The following is a 16,441-nucleotide window of genomic DNA, read 5'->3' as shown; positions in this document are numbered from 1 at the left end:
ATTTGGCCATTTTTAGAAGTAAGAAGTTAATATTTTGTCTACCTCTTACTGCTGAAAATGTCTAAATGACTCAAGTAACCCTCTAATAGGACTTATGTATCGAATTAAAAGGATAAAACATTTAATAATAATAATAATCAACTCAACAAACCCGTGTTGTGACAAATGTAAGGGATAAAAAAAAACGCTTTGAAATCTTATAATTATTTTTTGTATACTAATTAACCACAAACATGCAATAAGACTGGCCTCGTTTATTGAAGGATTTGCCTGTAAAATGTTTGTTTGTTTTAAATTGCCTTTGCTATTTGTAAATAAAATGTTCACACACAAAAAAAAAACACACGGGCGTGTCGCTGACAAGTGACGTCATCAGACGACACATTCTACAGTTTCATATGCTTCCGTATGAACGTTACAATATGTAAACAAACACTTTTGTGAACACATCGCATATGCATTTGCGCACAAGTGCAAATGCGTACATATTACACACAGAGTCCAATAAACTTGAATGCCCAAGTCACTCCACAATATTGTGTTATATCTGAAGATACATTCAAAACATAATTAGATCGAATCGAACAGTTTTTGTCAGTTGTGATGTGTCACACATTGCATCAATTGAAGAATCATTTTTCAGCTCCTTCTGCTGTGCCCGCCTTGGCCACCTGGGGGCAGCATAAGACAGACGGATTTACTGTCCACAAGGCTCAGCACGATTTGATTTGGGACGCTCCTGGTGAGACGATGACGTATCCCGTGACGTCACCAGAGCCCCCATCCTCCTCCAATCCCTCCTCCTCCCCCTCTTTTCCCATCCAGCGGCATCGCGAAGCTCTCAGAAAATATACTTAAATACTTCACACCTGGTAATCAAAACAACAGACCTTGTGGCTTTTTCCGCCAGGTGATAATCCTTGATGGGGATGATAAAATCTGCTTCTTTTATTGAGACACTTATTTACGTATTTACGTTCGTTCATTTCTTCTTCTTGCCTTCTAATGGAAAAGTACCGTTCTGTACATTACCGCCACCATCAGGGCAAAAGTGAGAATTAATTAAATGCCTGGTGGAAAAAAACGGGGAAAAAAACACAACCTCTCGGGAAAAAAACAGCTTGTATTTGAATTGTGCTGAAGATAACAATAATAATAATGCATTAGACTTATATAGGGCTTTTGTGGACACTCGCTTACACAGAGGTCACATTATTCGTGCCTTCACACATTCACACTGTGGTGGAGGTAAGCTATTTAAGTAGCTGGTGGAAGCGTGGCTGCCAGTGTGCGTCTACAGCCCCTCCGACCACCACCAAACATTTGTACCTTCCATACAACAGTGTGATTAGCACTGGATGTAATGTGTGTGAAGTGCCTTGTGCAAGGTCACATGAGCGGGAGAGCGGGGATCGAACAGCCAACCTTCTGGTTACTGAACGACCATATCGACACCGTGAGCCACTGCAGACACAAAGATCATTTACATGTAGGCTGGAATGCATTTATTTATTTTTAGGCTTTTTGCTTTCCGTATCATGGTGTCATGAAAGCGGTCACGTTTTTTTCAAACTTTATAAAAATGTGTAATTCTAATTAAAATCTCGAGGCCCAAATACAACAAAAGCATATATATTATTTTTGACCAAGCAGGTGCTAACCTTATGCTTATTTCACACTGCACTTATTAATTTCAGCGCTTCTTATACATGGCCACTAGCTGACAGTGTTTCTGAGCTTGACTTTACATTTGTACTTATTTGCTCGCAGTAACAAAGCTGAACTCTGCATGAGTGCCAAATATCTTGTCCCAGTGGCTGAAATGGGGCGCAAAATTGGTGTTGGGTTTCTGATGGTGCACGTCGTGTTTGCTGGCCCCTCCATACAGGCCAAACGGTATCACACGCGACATGGACCAGGGGAAGTCATAGCCGCAGTGGGCCTCTATAGAGACATAGACGTGCAACACCATGAAGGTCCACGTGGTCAGCAGGTGGCATCTCAGGAGCACGGGGTTCAGGGTGGTCCAGAAGCCGACGGTGAGCAGCTCCCACCCGCCCAGACATTGAGTGGCCAAAGCAAAAGGAGACGAGTAGTCATGATGGATGGCGTGGAAGGTGACATACAGCCACGTTATCTTGTGATGCAGCAGATGCCAGACGTAGTACTGGAGGTCAAAGAGCAGCAGGTTGCCCAGGACTCCGGATATCAGCTCCAGTGAGGACGGAGCCAGGTCGGGCAGTTCCACAGGCGGCCTCCACATCCACTGAGCAACCGACGCAGGGAGGACCAGGAAGACGTGGTTGTACAGGGTGACACCAGCACAGTGCAGCAGCATGGAGACCGTGGGCCGCCGTCTCGGCTGGATCTTGAACCGCTGCACCCGTGGCCACCTGTCTCCCGCCATGTCGCACACAAGGAAAGGAAGACACAAGATGAAGTAGGATGAGACGGTGAGAACAACGGGGAAGAGTGGAGAGCGAAGATAATCCTTGTAGTCAACTCTCAGTATGTCCCAAAGAGGCTGAAGCAAAACCTTGTTTTCTCCCCACAGATCAAAAGTTGTAGTTGCAAAAGCCATACCAAAGAGGAACATTGATTCTTGAAACAACACCTAAGAGATGTCAGCCCACAAGTGCCTGCTTTTGCGCTGTGTGTACTATCAAGTGACAGCCAAGTGCACTAATTATTTATATACTTAAGAGAGCTGGTCACATTTCTTTAGCGCCAAAAAAAAGCTATTTAAAAAAATTAAAGAGTCAGGCATGCTAACAAAACCTCTCAGGAAAACATATTACACAAGAAACAAAATGTTTTTTAATGGTGAAATTGAGTAGTATGAGGATTCTGAAAAGTATTTTCTTCCGTTTAATTATTCTATACATAAGTTTAGAAATTAAGTAAAAATGAGGATTCCGAAAATTATTTCCTTACGTTTAATACATCTGTACAGTATAGTATGTGAGTTTTTGTTGTTGTTGTTTTTTACTGGAATTGCTAACGTTGATTAACAAAAATTGACATGAGCACTTGTAATTGCATGCATACATTTTCTCACAGGTTAATGAAGCCTTTTATGACCTTAAGCACCTCGAAAATAATTTGCTTTTTTAAATCATTATTAGTCATTATTTTTAATCGAAATACATTTTCATAAATACTAAATATGAATAAAATATTAAACAGTGATTAGATTTATGCAAGGTCCATCGAAAGGCGCCGTAGGTTATCTAACAGCGAGTTGGCGTAAACAGATTTTTAAAAAAAAAAAATTATTTATTTATATTTTTTTTAACGTAAACAGAAAGTTGTATTACTAGCAGGTGAGCTAACGCATGGCTAACTTATCACTGAGTCGTCCCAATTCATGACATACAGTATATGGTATAATTTAAGACTAAGACAAACATGAATGTATTTTGATAAAACGATTATTCTTTAAAAAAAAAAAAAAAAGAAGGGGGTGGGGGGGGTTGCTGTTCTCGGCTATCGTTTGAGAAACATTTAATACACCCAAGCTGTAGGGGGAGACAAAGAGTGTTTCTCATACAGAAAGTGGTCAAAATGACATCCCGGAGAAGACATCTCCAACGTCATCACGCCGCGCACTCTGACGTCACTTGTCGCACTCTAACCTGACAGCTACTTCACGGTGAGAATTGCAGACGTTTAAGAGAATATAGTTGTCATTTGATACGTTATGGTCTTACGAATACACTGACCAAAACATGACGTACATTTTTAAAGTAATCGCTTCTTGCTGTAACAATGAAATCAGGGTACATAGCAACCAGACTCTGACTGCTAGCAAAGTTGTTTTCATTGAGTTTATCACTCTTATTATATTAATTAGATCATAGGATTATTTAAATAAACCCTCCAAAAATGAGGTTCATTCAAATTTGACACACACGGGCAGATGTTATGACAACCAAGAGTCTGCCACATACTTAACTGTAGATGTCTGGGTAAATTAATTATAGACGTTTTAACTTGATTGTCGCACTTTGCTCTGACTTTTGGTAGTCATAAAGTTACATTGATTTCCATTAAATAAAGCAAACAGCTAAGCAAGTCAGTAACATTACAAAATGTCGATGTTGTTTTAATTCAGGTGTGAAAACAATGGAGAATGGTGATGGAGGGGAGACGTGTGAACCAAAGGTGGTCCGTCAAACACAGCAGCTCTGTCGCTTCTTCTCTCAGGGAAGACGTTGTTACTTTGGGGCCAAATGCAAATATTTGCACATAAGAGAGGATTCTAGATCTGGTCAGGAAGAAGCAACCACGACTCCCTGCCGAGCTGATGTCCCATCCCTCCCTCATGTGGGTCAGGAAGGGAATGGTGATGTCCTCACTGCCAAGCCCAAAGCGTCCTCAGGAGCAGGACGCCGCACCTGCCGCTACTTTTTGTCAGGTCACTGCACGATGGAGGACAGGTGTCGCTTTTGGCATCCACCGCAGCTCCCCTCAAAGGGGGACCGCACAGAATTGTCAGAGCAGAGAAGAGAACCTGCGCCTCGGCCAATCGTCCTCCAGGAGGTCAAACTGAGCGAGCTGACTGAAGACGTCGCCGTGCAGCTACGAGACACAGAGATCAAGCAGCTAAAGAGGCGTTTTCCCAAAGACCGTCTTATAATTCAAGAGCGAAGCGATGGCAAGGTTACGTATTACAGGGCCACCGTGGAAGCCACTGATCCAGACTGGGTAAATATTTATTTTCTGCTCTGTATCCTTATGAGGAAGGAAGGGCGTAGTGTCAATGGCAATATTGTTGACCTTATTGAGGACAACAAGTGCAATAGAAATTGGATGGCTTTTTGTTTGTGTCTTGAAGAAATTGAGTCTAAATTCTCATCTACAATCAGCAGAGGTGTTGCTGATTCAGTCTAAATTATTTTGTATGAAAAGTTGATTCCGCCAGTCACAACTAATCCATTTTTATGCTCTTTGCAGCCTTTTGATTTGAAAGAAGTTGACATCATGGTGAGCTTTCCAGACACTTATCCTCAAGAGGTAAAGACCACAACTTTTAATACCACTCTGCAATGATATGATGACATTGTAGTTGTGCAAAAAAAAACTACTATTTTCAAATCATTTTAGATTTTTACCCTTGATATCCCGTTGGATCAAGAGCTGCCTCAAGTGATGGGAAGGTATTAAAAGCAACCTGTTCAGTTATTGTCAGAATTAGGTGTCTTTGGTGCATTATTGACAGTTATTGTGCTGCGGCTTTGGTAGGCACGTGCAGCAAGCATCGCTCAAGTGGCTTCAGGCCAAGCATGCCACTAATCAACTACTCGGAAAAGTGGAGCTGCTGTTCCGGCCTTTTCTCCGTTGGCTTGATCGTAGTTTGGAGAAGCTTTTTACGGAGGGAGCCAGACAGGTGAGCAGTAGTTGTACATGTACAGTGGAAAAATATTGCTGTTGCGGTCTGGATGTTAGCAATTTCAAAGTTCTCAATAAAAATAATACCTTAAAATAGAGAAAGATGTACAATACTTATCAGTGTAACACTTTTCTCACCTCTGGTTGCTATATGTTTTAAAAACCAACTGTTAGCACTTCTCATTAGGAGTAGCGTCAATTATCATTTGGCCTCAGCGATTTTGTTACTTGGCTTGCTATCATGCTACATATTAGCACTGAAATTTAGCTTCTTTTTTTTTTTAAATTTAGCTCAAAAAAGACACTTGTCAAGTGAATTTTTACTCAAACTTTTGTTCAACTTTAGAGTTTTTTTTACCAAAAGATTGGTTGAGCTTCATTTTATTTGTACTTAAAAAAAAAAATTTTGCAGTTAAAAAAGGACCTTGATTTGGAAAAAGCCGGACTGCAGTTCATACCCTACCAGGATCTGCAGGCAACAGTGTGTGAAAAATCAGACCATCATCCACCCGACACCAACCCTGACTCTGCGAACGAGGAAGAGGCGGCCAGCGATGTAGTGAGAAACCCCGAAGGGGAAGGCTTAGCTTGTGATGACGAGCGGCGAGAGGACGAGGATGAAGATGCCACTCACCTGGTGGAAAACATCAAGATCAGCGACGTCCGCAGAGGCACGGAAGTCAGACTGCTTGGCCTGACGCTGGGAGAGAACACGGCCACCGCAGTGGGCCTCAATATCACTGTTTGTCTTCAATGTAACAGGTAGCTGGGGATTTGCCATTAACTAGTCTCCCAAGGGATTTGTTGAAGTTCCTTATGAGGATCTTATTAGATTGTGCGGTTGAAAAATGCAACCAACTAATTTCCCGTGCGCAGGTGTAAAGTGACGGCAGACCTGACGCTGAACGGGAAGACCGCCTGCGTAGCTCAGTGCGAAAAGTGCAGTGCGAGAATCAGCGCCGCCTTCAGACCCTCCATGCTGCACCACTACAGCGACGTGTTGGGATACCTGGACCTCCACAACGCTGTTCCCTCTGACCTGGTGCTTCAAGACTGTCACCTCACTGTGGGCTGCCTCAGCTGCTCCCAGGAGAGTTTTGTCCAGGTACGGACTCACCCGACAGCGAGATCATTACACCGCCAAAAACCCTCCATTAATTAATCTATTTTTTAATATTTTATTAGAACCTTTGCTACGGTCAAACAAAAGAGACCAATTGTGAAAACTGCCACGGCAAGCTAAGTCTGTTGGTTGAGAGCGCCAGATTCCAATACATTCAGCCACGCAGCAACAAAACAGGTGAAAGCTCGCCTACATTCTCCGGGCAGATTAGCCAAGGTTTAAACTCTTGTACTGTACTAAACTGAAACAGTCTGACTACAATGTGCCCACACAGGAAGAAGAAAAAGCTGCATTTTACTCACAGTGGTAAAACTATTAAGTGCACTTCTCCCACCCTGATGTAATAACCCTAGAGAACCCAAGAACCCTTTTCTTCTTTGGAAAATTATGAATTATACCTTAAATGACTGCTATAAATTCACTGAACACCAAAATATGTTTTTTTCAATTTTAACCCTTGTTTTTTGAACTAGCTCAGAGTTGCTAATTTATCAAAATATATATCTAAAACATACTCCTAGGCATTCTGCAACATGATATGAAATAGATTAACAAAAAAAAAAACACAATTTTACCATCTGATGGTTTGCTGAGAAGATGGTTTTGTTTGGATTGATTTCCAGCTCAACAAAACAGCATGTTGCCAGCCATCTTGTCACCACCACTCTGGCTCATGCAAGTGCAATATTCATCCACTAGATGGCCCCATGCAGGGGTCAGAAGTGGCACTCTGGACTTTTGAAGTTAAATTTGTAAAAAAAAAAAAAAGGTCTTTGTTATTTGAGTAGCAGAATTTATAGGGGTCAAATTTGACCCCGTGGGTTCTCCATGGTTAAAAGCAACTGTCGCTGTCTAACAAATATTTTAGATAACTTTTGTAAGTCCATGCTGAAAAAAAAAACCCTAAATATACTTTACAGATCTATCTTGTGTGTTTTTTTTTTTTTTTTCCTGTGCAGGTCCAAGTGCCTCAACTGTTAATTTTAAAACGGTGAGAGATCCAGCTGTTCAAAAGGGGAAGCCGCTACCAGAAAAAGGAGCATGCAAGCATTACAAGCAAAGCCATCGCTGGCTCAGGTATCAACCTTGACTCTTTCTATTGTCATTTTCAACATAAGAGTACATCCATGTCCTTTCCACGCACGTCGTCATCAAGGTTCCCGTGTTGCGGCCGGGCTTACCCTTGCGACGTGTGCCACGATGAGGACCAGGACCATCCCATGGAGCTCGCTAATAGGATGATCTGCGGCTACTGCGCCAAAGAGCAGGTGAGCTTGGCGTGATGACGGTAGAACTGAAACGGGCTCCTGGCTAACATTGTGTCGTCGTTGCAGCCGTACGGCAATGGGAAGCCTTGCATCAGCTGTGGCAGCATGATGACCAGAGGTGCTCACACCAGCCACTGGGAGGGAGGAGAGGGCTGCAGGAGCAAAATTAAAATGTCAAGGTATCTTAAAAGCACATTTCACCATTCAGTTGGCAGTACTTAATTTGTCTTGTCTTTTCAGAAACGATCGGCAGAAGTACGCCAACACCAACAAGACGATTTCAAGGAAGGCCAGTGAAAAGCATTAGCTTAATTTGTTACTTTGTGAACACAAAAAAAACCCAGAAATTCAATGAGTTTCTAATTTCCCCCAATAAATCATGTTGTAATGATCATTCGGTGTGACAGCTCTTCTGACCTTTATTAACCTGTTTCATGCCATTCCAGTGGGTCAACTAAATCTTTTAACGCGGGATTAAAATTTACACACTTCCCCCATTAGAGGGGAAGTCAACCCCAAACATTTTTTTTTTAACAATAACATGTTCTATGCAGCCCCACTAGTCTAAATAAAGTATTCTGAAGATGACATCACAGTTGCTCAGGGCCCAGCTGAGCTGTGATTGGTTCGTGGCCCTGAGCAACTGTGATGTCATCTTCAGTCGACAGCAAGTGGCAAAATGGCCGCCCCTTAAAATGGATAAAAATGGCTGGATTTTGCTTCCTAACTCATATTCCACAAATGTAATAATCAGAATGTCATGTTTAGACAATGTTTAAGGTTAACTTCCACTCTAAGAAGTGACAGATAAAATGCTCAATAAAAGGGATGAGAAAATATATGGCATTTCCTCATTTATCGCTGGGGTTATGTTCCAAAAAATACCCGCAATAAGTAAAATCTGCAAAGTAGTCAGCTTTGTTTTTTACATTTATTACAAATGTTTTAAGGCTGTAAAACCCCTCAGCACATACTTTTCTCGGCGGCATTTACATTTTCTCACATTTCTCTCTCATTAAAACTTTTCCAATGTTCAAATGTTAATTTTAAAAAATGCATGCAAAATTGCACAAAAAAAATGTGCAAAAGTGAACCGCATTAGAGAGGGAAAACTAAATATTCATTCAATAAATGTTAAGAAAATAGTTGACTAAAAGTGAATTTAAGTTGAGGTGCTCTAGTGTGGAGTGTATTTACTACTGTTGATGTTTTGCAGCGCATTGTGCTATATAGTAGTTCATCTTTTTGGCTTGAGTGTTGACACGAAAGCCCCTTGAGCCAAACATCCACACTTAAGAGGGATTTTTCCAGGCTTAAGCTTCCCAAAGCAGCAGCAGTGCCTTGCATCAAGATGTTGAACATCAGTAAGGTGCCTCTGCGTCCTCTCACCTTCAGCCGTTCCGATCATCTCCTGCAGCCTCTCCGGAACCATCTTCTTGTGCACCGCAGGCCTCTCGTCTAATCTCCTTTATTCCTGGTCCTGCTTGCTTTTTCCAGCTACGTCTTCTTCAGCGCACCTTTCGCAGTTATGGACCTACTGGGAGAAAGAGTGCCTTCGTTTCATAAGTACAAAATCCAGCCGGGACGGCGGCCCACGCTCGGGATGATGGCGAGGAGCTTCCGGACGGCCCTTTGTAATCACGTTTTCTTCGTCCCGATTCTGCTCAAGTGTCACACGCTGACCACTTGGTGCATCACGGTGCTTAGTATCTGGATGTCTGTGGAGGACCACATTGGCTATGACCTTCCGTGGGGCCTCAATCGGCTCGTGCCTTTCGGCTTGTTGGGGGGGAGCGCCTGCTCATGACTTGCACCATCAGAGGCCTAACAGCAACTATGCTCCCTTTTTTAGCCACTGGGACAGAATCTTTGGGGGGGAGGGGAACTGACATGATGTAAATTGTGTTTCATTGTATATTGTAAGCATTTGTGCGTTAATAGTCATAAAGGCAAAGTAACATTCTATTCAACTACTGCAGGTGACTCAGTTAACTGCAGTAATACTAGTCTTTTCTTATTGTGTTGTTGCAATAAACAGCTGCTTGTTGTGAAATGAGCAGAGTTGAGTTCATTGTCACTATATAGCATTCCTAGCGCAAACCTTTGCTCGCAAGTCAAAGAAAAAAAAATTGTCCAAACGACGGCTTGTACGTAACTCGAAAAACTCAGAAGTCGGGTCACTCATAACTCAAGGCATCAGTTTGTTTCCTTTCCTTTTCGTTCATCAAAAACAAAAACAAAAAAACAGCATATCCTCCCTTGCTAATTTTCTGAAAATCCACAAGATGGCGCCAAAGTAAACCTTTTCTTACACTTACACAGTATTATAAATTTTGTGATTCAGTCTTGCGTGGTAATTATTGTACCGTGCACAATTATGTACCTTATCCTATTACAACTTCTGGTACATATGAAAACATAAAACATCTTCACCATCCTCCTCAGTGCTATCCTTTTGGAGTACAGTTAGATCATGTACACTCTAAAAAGAGAATTGCTAAACCAACTCAAGTCTAAAAAGAGAATTGTTGATCAACTTAATTGAATTGATTCAAGTGGTAACACACAATTGAATTAAGTTAATCCCAAATTAATATTTTAAGTTTAATGAACTCAAGTGATTAAACATAATGACCTCATAGTTAATTGAATTTAACTCATTCAATGCCATTGACGGCTATAGACGTCAAAAATTCATTTGAACTATTTCTATTAGTTTAACATCAGTCATTGCTTCAAGTTTCTGCTTGCTTGTGCATTTAACAAAATATGAGCAGTCATCATCTTACGAGCTTGTTGTTTGCTGACTCGTGCTTCATTCCAGTAGGAAAAAAAAAAGTGCAGTCATTGACAGCATGTAAGCATGCAAACTCTTTTTCCTCATGATCTTCTTACATAAGTCCAAATCTTTACAAGCCAATAAATCATTCATGTTTCTCCAACAATGGGCAAAAAAAAAGTAGGATTTAGAAGGTTGTGTCAAGCACACGGTTAGAATTAAGGACGTTGTTTTCTTGAGCTAAGTGCTGAAGGGAGCTTTAGTTGGACCAAATGTTCATGACTAACTTGCAGAATTCAGCAAAAGAACACCAAGCAGCAAATAAGAGTTACTTAAAATAATGCTGAGTCAATGTTTCCAATTTTAAAAAAAATACTTGTATTTTAATCAGTGATATACATTCATCAATGGAGACTTTTATTTAAATATTGTACAAACATGTTGGAAATCTGACCCGTGTTCTCTGTCGGGTGCATCTTGCTGTAGCTGATGAACTGGCGGCGGAATTTGCGCAGCTCGGCCATGTTGACGCTACTGGTCAGCTCCATGTTTGACATCTGGTTAAGGACTTGCAGATTTAAGTCATGACCTGAATTGTTTTGGTCCAGTCATCTCCAAACTTGGCACTTAGCTGATTCGTTCTAGTGACAATTGAAAAGTCAAAATCATCATAATAAAGACTTTGGTTTTCATTCAAATCAAACATCATGCAGAAGCAAATTGACATTTTGTGACATCAGTTTTCTAGCTGTCAATAAAAATCCACTAAACTGTATAATTTGCTCTGTACATGGCTCAACTTCTAACGACAGCTGTGATCACTTGAGCTGCCTTTCATTGTGCTGCTTTAATCGATTCCTATTCATTCGTAGAGCCTTCAAGACAAGCCAGCTGATAGCCAACACCGTCCGTCTCTCCCACGGGAGGCGGAACTTGATGAGGCAGCAAAAAGCTATTAGGCGACGCACTATTATGTGGCCTGCCCTGCTCTCAAATTAAATAGTTGCCTGACATATGTTCATGTGAGTTGTTTAGAAGAAGAAAAAAAAAAAGGATATTTTCTCTGTCGCTCCTGGAACTGTAATACGATCTCCGGGGACACTTGTCTTTTGTGCATTAAAAATGGCCTAAAAAAGGGAAGAAAGTACATGGGAAGAAACATTCATTAGAAGTAACACTACAAAGAAAGTACGGTAGGTAAATGGCAAGCTAATAAGTTAGTAAAGTAGGCAATACAATTATCTTTTTTTTTAATTATTAAATATATTATCAATCATTTTCTTACGTTAGGATATATTAATTTTATTTTAGATCCTCATTTATATTTTTTTAATTCTATCAAGTATTGTATATTATGTTTTGTACCTCTGACAAGAAAAAAAAATTGTGACGAGTTTTTACGTTTCACTTATTTGACACTTGTTGCTTTGCAGAGTTCACAGCAAGTCTAATCATTTTCTTAAAAATTTGTTTATGTACAAAAAAAACAGCAAAGCCTGATTTTAACAATCAGGGAGCCTTTTATGACTCGACTACCCACTGTGAGAGTGCCACCTTAAATTACTGACATTAACTATCATCAGGCAATGATTCAGCCACAGTGGAATACTCCATTTAGCGTCTTTGTTGTAAAACACAAGCACAAGCAATTAGGAACTAGCCACAGTGCACCATGGGAACTCAATTGAGTTTCCCACATGTCACATTTAATACGGCTGCTCGTTTTTTTTCTTTCTCTCCCTCTCTCCACTCCACCACATTGGCATCCTAGCTGTTACTAATTATATTAATTAACTGGCCACTAATCAATGGCCCCACTTCCACCTGTGCTCCTTGAACTATTGTGGTAATCTGTTCTGTGAGGATACAAAACAAGAGAAAACACATTAAACGGTCGTAGTTAAGTACACCTAATATAACAGATAAAATGTCAGTGTTAGCCACGAACCTTAACCAATGACTAATCAGCAATGTCTTCTCTGGCACTTGTGAAAAATTATCCTGAACGATTACCCTAGTGCGCGGGGTTTGTTAATAGTGATTTTTGCGCGGAAAATGGTTCGATATTTGCGACCACTTTCCTTTCTTTGGTCCTTCCTCGGGTCTCCTGACGGCCTCACGACTCTGGCTGGAAATGTTCGGTTTAGGTGAACGGTATGGGATTTTTTAAATAGGTTTTAGGTGAACTAATGAATACACACTCACATGCACGCACATACACACCCACATACAAAATTAAAAAAAAAAAAAAGGGGGCGGGGGGGGAGAGCAATGATGATGACATGTCAAATCGGTAAAATTACGGAATGAACAATACTGAGCTCTCCAGAGAAGAATATATATAAATTTGCGACCACAAACCCTTATGCGTGTGGTCAACGCCAAGTTAGGCCGTGGATTTTGAGAGCAAAAAAATCCCAAACGTACCATTAACACATCCTGTGTGGTCTTGTCTAACTCGTACAGGAAGTTTGCAGATGAGAGTGGTTGCTGCAAAGACACAGACAACAAAACTGAGCTCATATCAATGGAATAAGTAGCATTATTTAGTATCAAGACAGTCAGAACTTATTCACAGTTAAACATTTATCAATTTATTTGTGTTTATATTTTGCTAGTTCTTACACTTTGAGTGGACTGGTTGGGTGGCGGTGCTTTCCTTTTGAAGAGTGCGTCGGCGATGGCTTCAAATGGAAGCGTGTCATCTCGGAGGATGTTGAAAAGTGGACTGTCCCACCGGTTTCTGGAGTCTGGCGCTTCAAATCGCAGAATTAATGCGTCCAAGCTACAGATGACAGGACAAATGTCAATATATTTGTTACGTAACGTTTGAGACATGCATATGTTGTGTATGCAAATGTCTTCACTTACATTTCTTGTGTATATTGCTCCTCTGCATCTCTGCTGGCGTTCCACGCTGAGCTCACATCATCTGACGTCAAACAATACACCTTAAAAAAAAAAAACTTGTCATCTTGCAATGCTGTTTTATTTCCAAATTGGCATTTAGATATACTTACCAGGCAGTGTGGTGTCTGTGCATGTTTTATGAGACAGAAAAGTTCATAGCGGTAACCTGCAATGTATAAAAGTGGAAAGGTTTTCAAACTAGGTAAGGCCACTATTGTGTAGGGTTGAGATTATTCAAGTTAATTTGTCTTTTTTTTTTATAAATAGATTTTATATCAAGACCATATCATCCAGCCATTGCCATTACCTTTAATGTAGTTTAAGGAATCCAATATAACAATGTCATCCTTGTTGACTTTCCTGAACAATAAAAGCACCCGTTAAAAAGCACAGAGACAATAAAACAAAAAATGAAAGAAGTCTGCATGCGCACCGACCTTTCCACTTCAGCTTTCAGTGTAGCTCTGACCTGTTTTTCCTTATCAGAATCTGCAACATTAAACCGCACTTATTCACTGCAAACAAATGCATTTGTATGACATTTTGTAGACACTTTCACAACGTTTGGCTTTCTCTTTTTAAGGACATGTAGAAATATAAAGCTATAATAATAAATAATAGTAGTAGTTTGTTTTGGTGCAGTGCAAAGGACAATTTTATTTTTTGCACTAACAGATTCAAAATACTATTAAATTAATTATTTTATATCTCAGACAGAATTTAAAGTTGTCATTGGAATAATTATTATTTTTTTATAAATGTGGAGAGGAGAGGGGGGCATTCGTGCGCCTAATGATTTCGCCAGTGCTAGCGCACCGTGACTCCGTTCAAAATACCATCAATTCAATAGTTTCCCTAATCATATAAACAGCGTCATCATGTGCAGAGAAAACTAAAACATCGCACAATCTTATGAAAACATTTACTTAGCCAACGGTTACACCGATTAACAAAAAAAAACCTTTTTAATAGTATTTTCTTGCTAAACATTGTTGTGGTCGATGATGGTTAGCAGCTGCTAGCTTAACTTGCCTGCATACGCGGCGTTTTTCTCAGCTGCCAGGGGCGAGTCTCCCACAACGTGAACCTTTCTGTCGGTGTTTTGTTCGAAATACACTTTTAATTCCTCTGCCCTCCGCGTTTTACCACTGCATGGATAACCACACATAACTATTAAAGGCATGACTTGTGATTATTTTGTTGTTGAAACAGCTACACTAAAGGAAGTGTTGCGGATTGTCATGTTTCAACTGTGACCCGGATGTGATGATAAACTGTTTATTCTGACCATTAGGAGGCGAGAAAGAAAACCCCGGACAAAAATAAAACAAATGCATACTATTTTAACCAGTTAATTAAATTAATGTATCTTTTTTAAAGTTGAATTTAATTGCAAAATGTATTTATTTATTTTCCACATTTCCCCAAATAATAGAGTAAAAAGACCAGCTGGTTGAGACAGAGTTATTTATTGAACTTACATTACATAATGATGTTCCTTCATTCGAGGCATTTCTTCCGCTAGTTAGAGCATCTACTAGAAAAAGCCACCATAACAAATTACACATTTCATAAATAAACTACAACGTTCAAAGTGAAGTGTTTCTATTCTGTCACATGTGAGGGGCACAAAAAAAAACTGAAACACTATTACACTTCAGAGTATGATGGAGTGCACATTTGACACAAGAAGTAAACTGTCAATGATAGATATTGTGATATAATTGTGGAGGTTAATCACACGTTGAGCAATGGGGCTACAAAACATGAATATACATCCATCTGTGTCGTTGTGAGATGATATATGCTGCCTCTGTGGGGCCGGTATTGGACGTGTTCCTTAGCAGGTTTTCCCCCTTCCTCTGGAAACAATAAACATCATTGCAGGTGCAAACAATCATGACAACTATAAATGTGTCAATATCACTATAAAGTGCCTCTTCAGAATCAGCTCATTCATCCAAGTTCTTATTATAAGCGGTCTTATAAAATGAGGTTCCTTTGTTTTGAAAAATATTTACACGCGTGTTTTGTAATTTTCATCATGTGTGTGGTCAGATGTGGTGAAACTGAACATGTCTACTCTATCATAGTGCAATATCAATTGATTTTTTTTTTTTAAGAAAGAAAGAAATTTGAAATGCATCTGTTAAACAGTCAGGTTGCTAATTAAAATATTTTGTGAAGTGAAAGTCCATCATCATCTCATTGAATTCTAACATTAGCCCCAAATATGTCCACCCTGTCAGCAAGCTCACATATATTTTACTGGAGTTCTGAATAGCACCTAAAAGTGATATTGACTCTAACGACATACTTAACTGACATGTGTTGTGACCAATTATGGGTTTGATTATGAAGATGGTGGGCAGAGCTTTCATGGTGTCGTCTGCCTTCATGCCCTTGATGGAAGACTCCACAGGGGAACTGTCTGCAACACTTTTCTTACCCATGAAATGACCTAAACCAACACAAGCAGATCATTAAAAAAAAAAAAAGGAAAAAAAAGAAAAGCCAAATGTATTCTAAGCTTGACACAATGTGACCTCTCTTACCTGTTGCCCACATTCCTCCTATTCTTGGCAGCATCTTCATCCTCACATCTTTGTTTCTCATCTGATTCGAATGAAGAGTCCTTGAAGACGTCATGGCGACGTGAGACACGAAGATAACACAAAAGAGGAGTCCAGCTCTCCAAACCGACTTGGCTCTCATTCCTTCCTCTTAAGTGTGAAATGTCTATTCAATGAAAATATTTTTGGCTTATGCCCTCCGGGCTTGGAGACGGGCAGTTATAATGGGAAAGGATGGGCTTAATATTCTAATGACATGAAGTCACCGCTCTGGTGGTTTGCTTATTGGTGTCTTGTACGACCCAATGGGATCCGATACAAAAGATGCGTCAAATATTCTGTCTTTACTTCAAGGACCAAAGAGTGCCCATGAGAGTATTTGCATTCCAAGTGAGCC

At 40.3% G+C, this 16,441-nt stretch overlaps 4 protein-coding genes and 1 long non-coding RNA gene across 6 annotated transcripts; 2 read left to right on the top strand and 3 right to left on the bottom strand.

Moving 5' to 3' along the window:
* Nucleotides 1-1,371: 1,371 nt before the first annotated feature.
* Nucleotides 1,372-4,185, bottom strand: LOC144053719 (cholesterol 25-hydroxylase-like protein 1, member 2). The gene has a single exon (XM_077568464.1). The coding sequence runs from the start codon at nucleotides 2,594-2,596 to the stop codon at nucleotides 1,757-1,759; it is 840 nt and encodes a 279-aa protein (XP_077424590.1). The 5' UTR covers nucleotides 2,597-4,185; the 3' UTR covers nucleotides 1,372-1,756.
* LOC144053718 (uncharacterized) lies at nucleotides 3,559-8,176 on the top strand. The gene is made up of 12 exons (XM_077568463.1): nucleotides 3,559-3,652; nucleotides 4,115-4,707; nucleotides 4,957-5,016; nucleotides 5,107-5,159; nucleotides 5,245-5,389; nucleotides 5,804-6,153; nucleotides 6,268-6,496; nucleotides 6,577-6,691; nucleotides 7,474-7,591; nucleotides 7,671-7,782; nucleotides 7,849-7,961; nucleotides 8,023-8,176. Exons 2-12 carry the CDS (start codon nucleotides 4,126-4,128, stop codon nucleotides 8,087-8,089), a joined length of 1,944 nt encoding a protein of 647 aa, XP_077424589.1. The 5' UTR covers nucleotides 3,559-3,652; nucleotides 4,115-4,125; the 3' UTR covers nucleotides 8,090-8,176.
* Nucleotides 8,177-8,470: 294 nt separating this feature from the next.
* On the top strand, nucleotides 8,471-9,671 carry LOC144053179 (cholesterol 25-hydroxylase-like protein 1, member 1). Its single transcript, XM_077567317.1, is given in 2 exon segments — nucleotides 8,471-9,568; nucleotides 9,570-9,671. Coding segments are annotated over 2 exon segments (537 nt in total). The 5' UTR covers nucleotides 8,471-9,133.
* Nucleotides 9,672-10,915: 1,244 nt separating this feature from the next.
* Nucleotides 10,916-14,742, bottom strand: kti12 (KTI12 chromatin associated homolog). Of its 2 annotated transcripts, XM_077568465.1 has the most exons (9): nucleotides 14,504-14,742; nucleotides 13,909-13,960; nucleotides 13,779-13,831; nucleotides 13,582-13,637; nucleotides 13,433-13,512; nucleotides 13,187-13,346; nucleotides 12,989-13,051; nucleotides 11,620-11,688; nucleotides 10,916-11,109 (listed from the first exon to the last, which is right to left on the bottom strand). In XM_077568465.1, exons 1-9 carry the CDS (start codon nucleotides 14,652-14,654, stop codon nucleotides 10,966-10,968), a joined length of 828 nt encoding a protein of 275 aa, XP_077424591.1. In that variant the 5' UTR covers nucleotides 14,655-14,742; the 3' UTR covers nucleotides 10,916-10,965. The 2 variants fall into 2 exon arrangements, with proteins under 2 accessions (XP_077424591.1, XP_077424592.1); XM_077568466.1 differs by lacking the exon at nucleotides 11,620-11,688 and having other exon boundaries at nucleotides 10,958-11,202.
* Nucleotides 14,743-14,921: 179 nt separating this feature from the next.
* LOC144053724 (uncharacterized) lies at nucleotides 14,922-16,439 on the bottom strand. Its single transcript, XR_013294498.1, has 3 exons — nucleotides 16,027-16,439; nucleotides 15,798-15,932; nucleotides 14,922-15,333 (listed from the first exon to the last, which is right to left on the bottom strand). It is a non-coding gene; the product is annotated as an uncharacterized LOC144053724 (long non-coding RNA).
* Nucleotides 16,440-16,441: the final 2 nt, after the last annotated feature.

The sequence above is a fragment of the Vanacampus margaritifer genome, chromosome 6, assembly GCF_051991255.1.
Source record: "Vanacampus margaritifer isolate UIUO_Vmar chromosome 6, RoL_Vmar_1.0, whole genome shotgun sequence".
Lineage (NCBI taxonomy): Eukaryota > Metazoa > Chordata > Actinopteri > Syngnathiformes > Syngnathidae > Vanacampus > Vanacampus margaritifer.
The sequence above is the reverse complement of the archived record's forward strand: the minus strand, read 5'-3'. Positions and strand labels throughout refer to the sequence as shown.

Excerpts from the sequence above, each read along its gene's own strand:
- kti12 (XM_077568465.1), bottom strand. The coding sequence starts at position 14,654 with ATGCCTTTAATAGTTATGTGTGGTTATCCATGCAGTGGTAAAACGCGG. Across the intron at positions 13,347-13,432 it reads GAGCAATATACACAAGAAAT|CTTGGACGCATTAATTCTGC; the intron begins GTAAGTGAAGAC and ends TGTCATCTGTAG. Across the intron at positions 11,689-12,988 it reads CCACACAGGATGTGTTAATG|GCCATTTTTAATGCACAAAA; the intron begins GTACGTTTGGGA and ends TCCCTTTTTTAG.
- LOC144053718 (XM_077568463.1), top strand. The coding sequence starts at position 4,126 with ATGGAGAATGGTGATGGAGGGGAGACGTGTGAACCAAAGGTGGTCCGT. Across the intron at positions 6,497-6,576 it reads CCCAGGAGAGTTTTGTCCAG|AACCTTTGCTACGGTCAAAC; the intron begins GTACGGACTCAC and ends ATATTTTATTAG. Across the intron at positions 7,592-7,670 it reads CAAAGCCATCGCTGGCTCAG|GTTCCCGTGTTGCGGCCGGG; the intron begins GTATCAACCTTG and ends GTCGTCATCAAG.
- LOC144053719 (XM_077568464.1), bottom strand. The coding sequence starts at position 2,596 with ATGTTCCTCTTTGGTATGGCTTTTGCAACTACAACTTTTGATCTGTGG.